We start from the raw sequence: 12,239 nt of genomic DNA on the forward strand, positions 1-12,239 counted from the left end.
AGTGTGGAGTTAAAAGTGTTATCTGTCTTAACTCACAAGTAAGTCAAGGCTTTGGTATGCTTTATTTCTCTTCCTTACCAGTTCCACCTTTTTCTGATTATTTTATTTGGATTTATTTATAAAATTTTATAATATTATGTCATACCCTGCATAAATAATCATTTAGACTAAATTATAGGATTTATTATTTCTCTTTGCTTACCACACCATCTTCCATCCTGAATCTTCTTGATTTACTCATTAGTTCATTTGCTGGATTATTATTGCTCAAATAATTATTTCAAAGTCCATTGGATGTAAACTTTTGGAAGCTTTGTATCCTTAAAAGTATCTTTATTTTTCTTTTCTTCCTCAGTGTTTGTCTAAATGAATAAAGAAACATTGATTCAAAGTAGTTTCTCTCAGAAATTATTGCTTATTCGATGTCTTGAATCCATGTTGTTTATGAGAAGCCTAATGCAGATGTGATTACTGAATTTTTATAAACTGCTCATTTTCCCCACCTTGAATAGCTTTTAGGAATTCTTGTAACTTTAAATAAAATTCCACAATGTGTCTAGCTATGGGTTTTGACTTTTTAAAATTCTTCATACTCAGGACTCTTGTACTGAGAATTCTTCGATGACATTTCTAACTTGCTTATTGTTGGTTCTGCCTTCAAGTAGATTCAGACCCAACCATTTATTACCTCCTCTACTGCTGTGATCCTGGTCAAAGCCATCATTGTGTTTCGCCATAGTTATTATGGAGGGTTTCCCACCAAGCCACAGGTCTCTCTTGGTTCAGTAAAAACTGTGCCACCCTCGCTGTTCTGTAGCAGCCAGAGCAGTCTTTTAAAAACTCTCTGTGTAAAATTCCCCAATGACTTCCCATTACACTCAGAGGAAAAGCAAAGGTCTTTATAATGTTCTGCAGCATCCTGCATGATAAAGTCCTCTGTTACTCTCTAACCTCCTTTCCTCTCCCATCTTCTCTAGGTACACAGGCCTCCTTACTATTCTTCCTTGGGCTTCCTTAGATTCATTTTACATTCCCTCATTCAGTAGATATTTACTGAGTGTCAGGACCTGTTTTAGAAGCTGGGTATATATCAAGGGAAAAAACTACAAATATCTTTGCCCCAAATGGCTTGAATTCTGTTGAGAGAGCTTTCATTCTAGTGATAAGTTATCTATGGTCTCTGAAATTTAGTCTTGTCATGTATAAAATGGTGCTACATGGAACATGATCTGCTTAATATGAATGCTGTAGAAATAGAATAGTCACAGTACCTAGCACACAGAGGTTCTGAGTACATCTTAGTTCCCTCCATTCTGCTTTTCCCTACAATACTTCTTTCTAGCACCTACTATCGTAATGCCGTGGAAACTAACCTAGGGTCTGATAGATAGCTAGCACTGAATTGAATGCCAGTGTCTAGGTAATTTTCTCAGAATACATAGATACTTTTATTGGAAGGTACCAGCACTCTTCTTAGTGGGTTCCACTGTCCTCCATCCTTGAAGATCGTTGCGGATCTTTATTAGGGAAAGAGGGAGTTTTGGTTTTAGGAAATTTTGTAAAGTACTTTTGTTGAAATCTCTTTCGGGTGCCAAATGGTGAAGACTTGGTCACTCCTGTAACTCATGTAAGCATTGTACCTGTTCTGTTATGCATGTGATTTCCCTGGGCCATGTTGCTTTTGTGACTTGTCTTCTTAGCATTATAAATATGTTACATATTCAACTTTAAGAGAACTTGCAAGAAAGGACAGAGTCTAGTTTAAAAAAAAAAAAAGCATGTTGTAGAATTGGCTGTCATCATAGTGTCCTGTCATACCCCTGGAATCAATCATGGCTTAGGATCTCAGGCAGTTAGGAGAGCCCATATGACAAAACAGCTCTGAGAGTGATGATATAATATGGAATAATGGAGTTGAAATTTTGTGCTAAGTAATATTTTGAAATTAGATGCCACGTTGCCAGTGTCTTCCTAAATTGACAGTCATTGGGCAGCATTTCATAATGTCTATAGTTTATGTCTTAACTGAGCTGGCTGGGAACACATCAAAAGTTACAGCTTCACATTGTAATATATTGCTTGCCATACTGTGGTTATGACAGAAACATTTTCATTACATTGCATCACTTATAACTTTTATTTTAAATTACCTCCTTCAGTTGACATTTCTCTTAGGTATAATCTACCCTAAGATTAAATTTGGCTAGCCCCTTCATAGTTCAGAATTTAAGCTAGTTAAAAATCTTTATGCACTTCTTTGTATTCAAGATAATATAGACCTTGTTAATTTCAACTTTAGGAACTCCTCAGAGATTTTAGCAATAAATTCAGAAAACAGTTTTTGTTATAATATGCAGTATTTTCATGAATAAAAATATGGCACTTCTGAGATATTCCAAAAGGGATCTAATTTAGTCTAGAGTCATTTTTCTCAACTGTGGACCTTACAAGGGCAGTTCAGTGGGAGTCTGTTGGTACATAGCCGATGTGAATAAATGTAGAGGGTGTCCTGTGAGAGAATGTTCTGCTCTTCTCTTTCAAGCAACCTTTCTTACATACTACCCTGTCCATTAGGTCTACCATGCAGAGGTTCTCAAAACTTGCAGGGTTAAAGAAATCACCTGGGTGGCTTTAAAAAATTTATATTCTGAGACTCCAGCCACAGAGAATCTGTATTGGTAGATAAGGAGATATGATGCTGACCATGGGACCCCTATTTCTGGCCCTTCTCCTGTCCTTCACAGTTTGGTGACTACACCAATCCACCCATGATATGTCATGTACAGAACGACACTTAAAGCAGAACAATGTGGGTAGATTGGGAGAAGAAAGAGGCCACACCGAGGCCAGCTGGAGGCTGAATTAGAGACTTTTTAAGAATGCCAAACACTGAGCAGGGGGCAAACACATAGACTACTCCATCTGCTGTTATATTCCACAGACTTTGAAGCCAGTTACTGCCTTAAAACACTGTCTTCTTTCCACATAGCTGTCATGTGGCACTGTGTGTGTGTGTGTGTGTGTGTGTGTGTGTGTGTGTGTGTGTGTGTGTATGTGTGTATTGGGGAGCATTCTCTCTTCCTTTCTCTAGTTTATTATAGCCAGTTAAGTAGAAATGAGAGAGAAAGAGAGATACAGAGATAGAGATATGGGCACTTCTGCCAGAGTTTCAGATGGAAAAGAAAGACATTTAGGAGTACACAAGAGAAGAGCACTTCTTGGAAAAAAAATGTGAAGTAGTTCCTGATGGGGGGAGAATAACACTGTTTATTTCTTAGATCTTTTGAAGATAACTTTATTACTTAGTACATTTGGATTTCAGTTTCCCAATGGCCTTATTTATAAAGATTGAGAGCATCGTCATTGAAGATGATCAGTCATTAAAGAGTCTTTCTTGTAAAGGGAACCCTGTTGTTCATTCTACATTAAGCCAACAAAGTCCTGAATAATTATTATTTATTCAACAAATATTAATGGGTGAGGGTGCTACCTTCACGGGGTTTGTAGCCTGATGGGGATGCAGATAAAGACAGAGACACTACTAAGTGGGAAGTGCTGTAATGGGGAGGCACAGAAGAAGGAGGGGAGCCCCAGAAGTACATGATTCACCCAATCTTGGGGAGTGAGGGAAAGCTTCAAGAGGCCGTGAGATCTCAAGTTGCATCCTGAAGGGGGAAAAGGAGCTAACCAAAAATTGCCAAGGAATTGAATGTGCTAAGGCATAGGGATAAGAAAGCATGACCCATATCTAGAGAACCAAGAGCGTTCCTAAATGCCTAGACTAAAGCTGGCAAGAGACGGGGCTGGAGAGTTTAGAGGTCATCAGATCATGAAGGACCTCATACCGCATATAAAGTTCACAAGTTATACTGCGTAGCCCATTTCATATGTAGATTTTATATTTAGCCTTCTTCATCTTCTTTCTATCACAGACATCACAATAGCATAAGAAGTATTGCCATTCTGTTTGTTACAAATAAATAGGAACTTTCCAAAGTGGCATGTGTGTAGAAAAGGGTTAACATAGAAGTCTTCGTCCTTAGAAAGTCTAGCTGTCAAGGTTGGGCCTTGGGAACTTGGCTGGTAAAGTTCTGGGAACTTGGCTGGTAAAGGCCCCTACACTGATAGAAAACTTTTCCTAACAATTAAGGTTGGTTTACTATATCTAGCCTATGCAAATAATATGGTTATGCTGGAATTTTGATACATGCTGGCAGAGGGTGTTTATGTGACCACCCCCCATAAAACCCTTCAGTGCTGTCTCTGATGGCTTCCTTAGGCAGAAACATCACACATGTGTTGCTGCATTTTCATAGGTGGGGGAAGAATGCCCTCTGTTTGACCCTGAGAGGGAAAACACAAGAAAGCTGCAGTTGGATTCCTCCAGACCTCACCTATCTTTCCCCATTATGATCCGCTCTATACCCTTACTGCATCGCTGTGATAAAACTTAGCCATAAATGCAATTCTGTGCTAAGTCCCATGAGCCCTTCTAGTGAATTTCCTAACAGAAAGGAGGTCTTAAGCATCACCAACACACCTGCTATGACTATTTACTTATAGATATTGATTGGATGAGTACAAAAAGTGAGTTATAAAATGCTGGAATTGCTAGTTTCCTTATTTTGTTTTTGTGTGCGTGTGTGTGTGTGTGCATATATATATATATGTGTGTGTGTGTGTGTGTGTATTAGACCCATATATACCCATATATATTGTATATCTATATTTTTTAGAAATTCCTTTTTTTTTTTTTAACGTTTCTTTATTTTTGAGTGAGACAGAGACAGAGTGTAAGTGGGGGAGGGGCAGAGAGAAAAGGAGACTGAATCTGGAGCAGGCTCCAGGCTCTGAGCAGGCTGTCAGCACAGAGCCCGATGCGGGGCTTGAACTCACAAACTGCAAGATCATGACCTGAGCCGAAGTTGGACACTCAACCAACTGAGCCATCTGGGTGCCCCTGTATATATATATATATATATATATATATATATATATATATATATATATATATATGTATGTATTTTAAACCCAAATTTGTCTAACCCAGTTTGATCTTTCATCATTATTTCTCAAATTATCAAACTTGGCTTTAAATTACTTCTGACTTTTACTTTCAAACGACAGAGATGTGTTAGCTTTTAGGAGAGTCAAAGAAAGCTACTGGCTTTAAGGGCAATTTTTATTTTATTTTTTTATTAAAAAATATTTTTTTAATGTTTATTTTATTTTTTTTTTCCAACGTTTTTTTTTTAATTTATTTTTGGGACAGAGAGAGACAGAGCATGAACGGGGGAGGGGCAGAGAGAGAGGGAGACACAGAATCGGAAACAGGCTCCAGGCTCCGAGCCATCAGCCCAGAGCCCGACGCGGGGCTCGAACTCACGGACCGCGAGATCGTGACCTGGCTGAAGTCGGACGCTTAACCGACTGCGCCACCCAGGCGCCCCTTAATGTTTATTTTTTGAGGGAGAGAGACAGAGCATGAGCGGGGGAGGGGCAGAGACAGAGAGGGAGACGCACAATCCAAAACAGGCTCCAGGCTCCAGGCTCTGCGCTGTCAGCACAGAGCCCGATGCAGGGCTCGAACTCAGGAACGGTGAGATCATGATCTGAGCCAAAGTCGGACACTCAACCAACTGAGCCACCCAGGTGCCCCAAGGGCAATTTTTAATCAACAGATCCAGAAAGGATTTGAGTAAATAGCAGAAGTCCTTGGAAGACTTATAGTGTCTCCAGGTGACTTTTTTTTCCTTTTTCTTTTAACAGGTGAGGATTTACTTGATTGTGCAGCATCTGATTATTGTGCTGCACCATAATGCAGACAGCCTCCCTGGTCGTATTAAAGATGCATTAGTATTTATGGAGTAATAGCCATGGACTAGGTACTTTTTATATAATTTATATTGGGAAATTTTACTCAAGTCTTACTTGAAAAGAATTACCTTTTAAACAAAAGAAATCCTAAAAGAACTTATAACCAACCAGAAAATCCTTGGCTTTCTTTCGGGCTTCATGTCCATTTTGGTAAATTCCTTGGAGCTCTCTCCTTTCTTACTAACTGGCAGTGGTCTGTGACTCTGTTGAGCACTTCCCCTCAGACAGGATTTATGTTTCCTTTCCATCATCTTTGTCTCCCTCTAGGCATGATGGGCATAGGGCTCCCTGCTTTCTACTTGACCTAGTAGCCTTTTCTGGGACCCAGTAGGTAAAGAATGCTGCTTCCTAAGCATAGCTGGGTTTGTTTTTGATCTTTATTTCTTGTCTAATTGGCGAAGATTTACAGTTCGTAAATGGACTTTAATATAGAAGGTCCCTGGAGTTAGGATACAGCAACAGAGTGATTTCCCAGCAACGTGCAGTTTTACAAGGTTAGCTTTCTTCGTAAGCCTGTTTACATTGTGTCTGCTCCCATTTTACTGCCTTTCCGTCCTTTATTTTTCTTTCTCCTCTCTCCCTTACCACATCAGACTTCTCCCCTCAGCTGGCCATAAATACTTAATGCTTACTGCATTTGCAGAATGAAGTTTTATATTTCTTGTTTATAATTTTAAATGCAAATGAAGCATTTTTATTGTTTTTCTCCACTTATATTAACTTCATGGAAACGTTCGTATTCCTGTGGGCCTAGATTCTTCTTGTTACATTTGAGCAGGGGGATTGTTTTGTTTGTTTGACTTGGTTTTGTCCTTCCGATCCAACAGCTTTAATGGAAAGTGTATTTTCTATTGCTGATGTAAGTCTACTTAGAATCAGTTGCCAACAAAAAACGGGTTCTAATCACAGGATAGGTTATTTATGTAGCCCTTTATATTAGAGGCCTGCCTAATGAGGTTATGTGAGTGTTGCAAGATTCGCTGGAGTGTGTTGTCATTAGGTTTAGAGGAAAAGTTCCTGAAGCTGCTGGTGGTAACCGTCATAACCTGTTAGTCTGATTTTTTTTCTTCTGAAAGACATGGCATTTTTGCATCCTTTATAGTGTGGTCTTTGGTATTTTCTATTCTAGTTTTCCAGAGAGATGGTCATTCAGAGCCTACACATCTGTTCTGTATTTTGAACCTTGGATGAGAATATTCATTCAGGCCAAAAGAGTTCAAACAAAACACCTATGTTATTGCCTCTACAGACCCAGGTAACTCACCTTCTTTAAATTATCTTCGTAGTTTTTATTTTCTAAAATCAATAGGCTCCTCCCCCAAATTGTTTAAGTGATTTGATAGTAAGAATTTTATAATTTGATAGTAAGATTTTACAATTTGATGGTAAGATTTTTACTATGGTAAATAAAATTCAGACTGCTTCTGAAAGGTTTACTGAGCAGTAATCACGTGTAACAAATATTTGGCCATAATAGCCACAAATTGCAGGGAACCCTCTTAAGTTAGATAACCACTCCAAGTAGGAATTTGTTTTTGACTTATTGAATCTTAGGTGCTTTGATTGTGATCGGTTCCATTATAAAAATCACAGTTCACTTATATTTCTGTTTACACAATTTGAACTACTAAATCATACACATATGTGTATGTATATTTTATGTATGGAATGAACACATTTATAAACACTGTGTGGTTCAGTTATATTTTAGTTGTTTTTTACATTTTAGCATGAACTTTTTTTATTATACCACAATAAGTTTTGTTAATGTGCATAAGCATACATAGTTATACATTTTTCTTAATGATAAAAACTTTTAAGATCTACTCTCTTAGCAACTTTCAACTATGCATTACAGTATTGTTAACTATGTGGTACATTACATCACCATGACTTAGTTATTTTGTAACCAGAAGTCTGTACCAGCATAAGCTTTTTTGAAGCTGATATTTGCATATTTTAAATTTATCTTACCCAACTGTATATGCAGTCAGAAGAGTGTATGTGTGTGTGTTGTTTCTGGGTGGTCATTCATTTACTCACCAAACATTTATCAGAGTCTCCTGTGAGTCCTGAGATTGTGTTAGGTACAAAATATAGAAAGATAAGATTAGTTCTGATTTTGAGGAGCTTAATATCTACTGGGAGAAACGTTTAATGTTTGAACACTGTCTCTCTCTATATATGCCTTTTTATATGCATTGTTTTTTTTAATTTTCACAGTGACCCTGTGGGTCATGTTTAATTATCACCATTTCAGAGATAAGGAAATGTCACAACTGAACAAGAGCTCAAATATTCTGGCTCCAAAGTCTTTACCAATTCAAATTCTGTGCTCTTTTCCCCTATACTACACTAACTCTTTAGAGTAGACCTACATTTGTTATGTTGTCTTATTTTCGTGGAAAAGCAGTGGCTGTCCTGGGGCCTTGCAGTCACTCATATCAATATGCCCTAAGTCTAGTTACCATCTGTCACCATACAAACTTACTACAATGACCATATTCCTTGTGGTATACACTACATGTTCATGACTTATTTATTTTATAACTGGAAGTTTGTACCTCTTAATACCCTTCACCTTTTTTGCCTGCCCCAGCCTGTCCCCTCTCTGGTAATCAATGTTTTGTTTCCTGTATCAGTGAGTCTGTTTCTGTTTTGTTCTGTTTGTTCATTCATGTTTTTAGATTTCACATGTAAGTGAAATTTTATAGCATTTGTCTTTCTTTGTCTGACTTATTTCATAAAAGCATAATACCCTATAGGTCCATCCATGATTTTACAAATGTCAAGATTTCATTCATTTTTATGACTAATGTTCCATTTGTGTGTGTGTGTGTGTGTGTGTGTGTGTGTGTGTGTGTGTCCACGCACGCATGCATGTAGGTTGCTTCCATATTGTGGCTATATTGTAGTAAATATTGCTACAATGAACACAGAATTGCATACATCTCTTTGAATTGGTGTTTTTGTTATCTTCAGATAAATACCCAGAAGTGGAATTTCTGGACTGTATGGTAGTTCTTCTTTTAATTTTTTGAGGAACCCCCATACCATTTTCCACAGTGGCTGTACCAGTTTACATTCCCACCAATAGTGTACAAGGGTTCCATTTTCTCCACATCTTTGCCAACACTTGTTATTTTTTGTCTTTTTGATGATAGCCAGTCTGACAGGTGTGAGGTGATATCTCATTGTGGGTGTTATTTTTGCATTTCACTAATGAGTAGTGATATTGAGCATCTTTTCATGTGTTTCTTGGTCATCTGTATGTCTTCTTTGGAAAATTGTCTGTGGAAGTCCTTCACACATTTTTTTTTAAATTAGATTGTTTGGGTTTTTTTTTTTTGTCACGAGGTTGTGTAAGTTCTTTGTGTTTTGATATTACCTCCTTATTGATTGTTTGATTTGCAGATAGATTCTCCCATTCAGTAGGTGGCGTTTTCTTTTTTGGTGGTGTCTTTGTCTGTTTTTGGTACCAGAGTAATGCTGGCCTCACAAAACGGGTTTGGAAGCATTCCTTCCTTTCTAATTTTTTGGAATAATTTGAGAAGGATAAGTACTAACTGAATGTTTGTTAGAATTCACCCATGAAGCCATCTGGTCTTGGACTTCTGTTTTGTAGAGTTTTGAAATTATTGATTTAATTTCATTACTTGTAATCTCACATTTTCTCTTCTTCATGATTCAGTCTGGAAGGTTGTGGGTTTCTAGGAATTTAATTTTCCCAGGTTTTCCATTTTACTGGCATATAATTATTTGTTGTAGTCTCTTCTAATTCTTATGTATTTCTGTGATGTCAATTATAACTTTCCAATTTTCATTTCTGATTTTATATATTTGGGCCCTCTCTCTTTTTTTGATGTCTGGCTAGAGGTTTATTGATTTTGTTTATTTTATTTTTTTTTTTTTTTAGTGTTTTAATTTTTTTATTTTTTTTTATTTTTGAAACAGAGAGAGACAGATCATGAGCAGGGGAGAGGCAGAGAGAAAGGGAGACACAGATGCAGGCTCCAGGCTCTGAGCTGTGAGCACAGAGCCTGACACGGGGCTCGAACTCATGGGCTGTGAGATCATGACCTGAGCCAAAGTCGGATGCTTAACTGACTGAGCCACCCAGGTGCCCCTTGTTTATCTTTTCAAAGAAACTTTCCAGTTTAATCTTTTCTATTTAAAATCTCCATTTCAATCATTTCCTCTCTGATCTTCATTATTTCCTTCCTTCTACTAACTTAGGTTTCATTTGTTCTTCATTTTCTAGTCACTTTAGATATATAGTTGGATTATCTATTTGTGATACTTTTCTTTCTAGAGGTAAGCCTGTATTGCTGTGAAATTCCCTCTTAGATCTGCTTATGCTGCATTCCATAGATTTTGTTAAGTTGTCTTTTCATTTTTATTTGTCCTAAGGTATTTTAAAATTTCATCTTTGAGGGGCACCTGGGTGGCTCAGTTGGTTAAGCATCCAACTTCAGCTCAGGTCATGATCTCATGGTTTGTGGGCTCAAGCCCCTCATTGGGCTCTGTGCAGATAGCTCAGAGCCTGGAGCCTACTTTGGATTCTATGTCTCCCTCTCTCTCTGCCCCTCCCCTGCTCACATTCTGTCTCTGTCTGTCTCTCTCTCTCTCTCTCTAAAAAATAAATAAACCTTAAAAAAGTTGTCTTTGATATTTTTCTTCATTGACCCATATTGTTTAGTCTCCATTTGTTTGTGTTTTTTTAGTTTTCTTTTTGTAATTAATTTCTGGTTGTATACCCTTGTGATCATAAAAGATGCTTGATATAATTTCAGTCTTCTTGAATTTATTGAGACCTGTTTTGTGGCCTAACATGTGATGGAGAATGTTCTACATGCAGTTGAAAAGAATGTGTATTCTCCTGTTTGTGGATGAAATGTTATATGTATATTAAGTCTATCTGCTCTAATATATCATTTAAGGCCAGTGTTTACTTACTGATTTTCTGTATGAATGATCTATCCATTGATGTAAGTAGGGTATTAAAGTCTTCTACTATTATTGTATTACTGTCTATTTCTCCTTTTATCTATTAATATTTGCTTTTATGTATTTAGGTGCAGGTATGTTGGCTGCATAAATATTTATGAATGTTATATCCTCTTGTTGGATTGATCCCTTTATTATAATGTAACGCATTTTCTTGTTTTGTGTTACAGTCTTTGTTTCAAAATTTATTTTTCTGACATGAGTACTGCTAGTCCAGCTTTCTTTTTGTTTCCATTTGCATGGTATATCTTTTACCATCCCTTCACTCAGTCTGTTTCTGTCTTTTGGTCTTAAGTGAGTCTTTTGTAGGCAGCATTTAGATGGTTTCTTGTTTGTTGTTTTGTTTCTTTTTTTATCTATTCAGTTACCCTGTGTCTTTTGGTTGGAGCATTTAGTCTATTTGCATTTAAAGTGATTGTTAATAGGCATGTACTTATTGTTATTTTATTGTTTTCTGTTTTTTTTTTTTTTTTCAACGTTTATTTATTTTGGGGACAGAGAGAGACAGAGCATGAACGGGGAAGGGGCAGAGAGAGAGGGAGACACAGAATGGGAAGCAGGCTCCAGGCTCTGAGCCATCAGCCCAGAGCCCCATGCGGGGCTCGAACTCACGGACCGCGAGATCGTGACCTGGCTGAAGTCGGACGCGGACGCTTAACCTTCTGCGCCACCCAGGCGCCCCTTTTTTTTTCTTTAATTTGAAGTCAAGTTAACATAGAGTATAGTATTGGTTTCAGGAGTACAATTCGCAATTCATCATATGTATTCATACATATAACACCCAGTGCTCATCCCAACAAGTGCCCTCCTTAATGCTCATTCCCTTACCCATCTCCCCTCCAACAGCCCTCAGTTCTCTGTAGTTAAGAGTCTCTTATGGTTTGCCTGCCTCTGTTTTTATCATATTTTTCCCTTTCCCTCTGTTTATCTGTTTTGTCTCTTAAATTCTACATATGAGTGAAATCACATGATACTTTCTCTGCCTGATTTATTTTGCTTAGCATAAAGCACTCTAGTTTCATCCACATTGTTGCAAATGGCAAGATTTCATTCTATTTGATTGCCAAGTAATATTCCATTGTATGTATATATACCACATCTTCTTTATCTACTCATCAGTTGATGGACATTTGGGCTCTTTCCTTAATGTGGCTATTGTTGATAGTGCTGCTATAAACAGGGGTGCACGTGCCCCTTCAAATCAGCATTTTTGTGTCCTTTGGGTAAGTATCAAGTAGTGCAATTGCTGAGTTGTAGGATAGTTCTATTGTTAATTTTTTGAGGAACCTCCATTCTGTTTTCCAGACTGGCTGAACCAGTTTGCATTCCCACCAGCAGTGGAAAGTGTTCGCCCT

At 37.6% G+C, this 12,239-nt stretch overlaps 1 protein-coding gene across 1 annotated transcript in view; it reads left to right on the top strand.

Annotated features, from left to right (window-relative positions):
• MORC1 (MORC family CW-type zinc finger 1) overlaps positions 1-12,239 on the top strand; it is a 167,044-nt gene that overhangs the window by 35,826 nt on the left and 118,979 nt on the right. The window contains exon 9 of the mRNA XM_086675499.1: positions 7,007-7,132. Coding sequence (XP_086531625.1) covers positions 7,007-7,132 — 126 coding nt within the window. The remainder of the gene's footprint in view (positions 1-7,006; positions 7,133-12,239) is intronic.

The sequence above is a fragment of the Puma concolor genome, chromosome C2, assembly GCF_028749965.1.
Source record: "Puma concolor isolate L17-30 chromosome C2, mPumCon1.1.hap2, whole genome shotgun sequence".
NCBI classification, from domain to species: domain Eukaryota; kingdom Metazoa; phylum Chordata; class Mammalia; order Carnivora; family Felidae; genus Puma; species Puma concolor.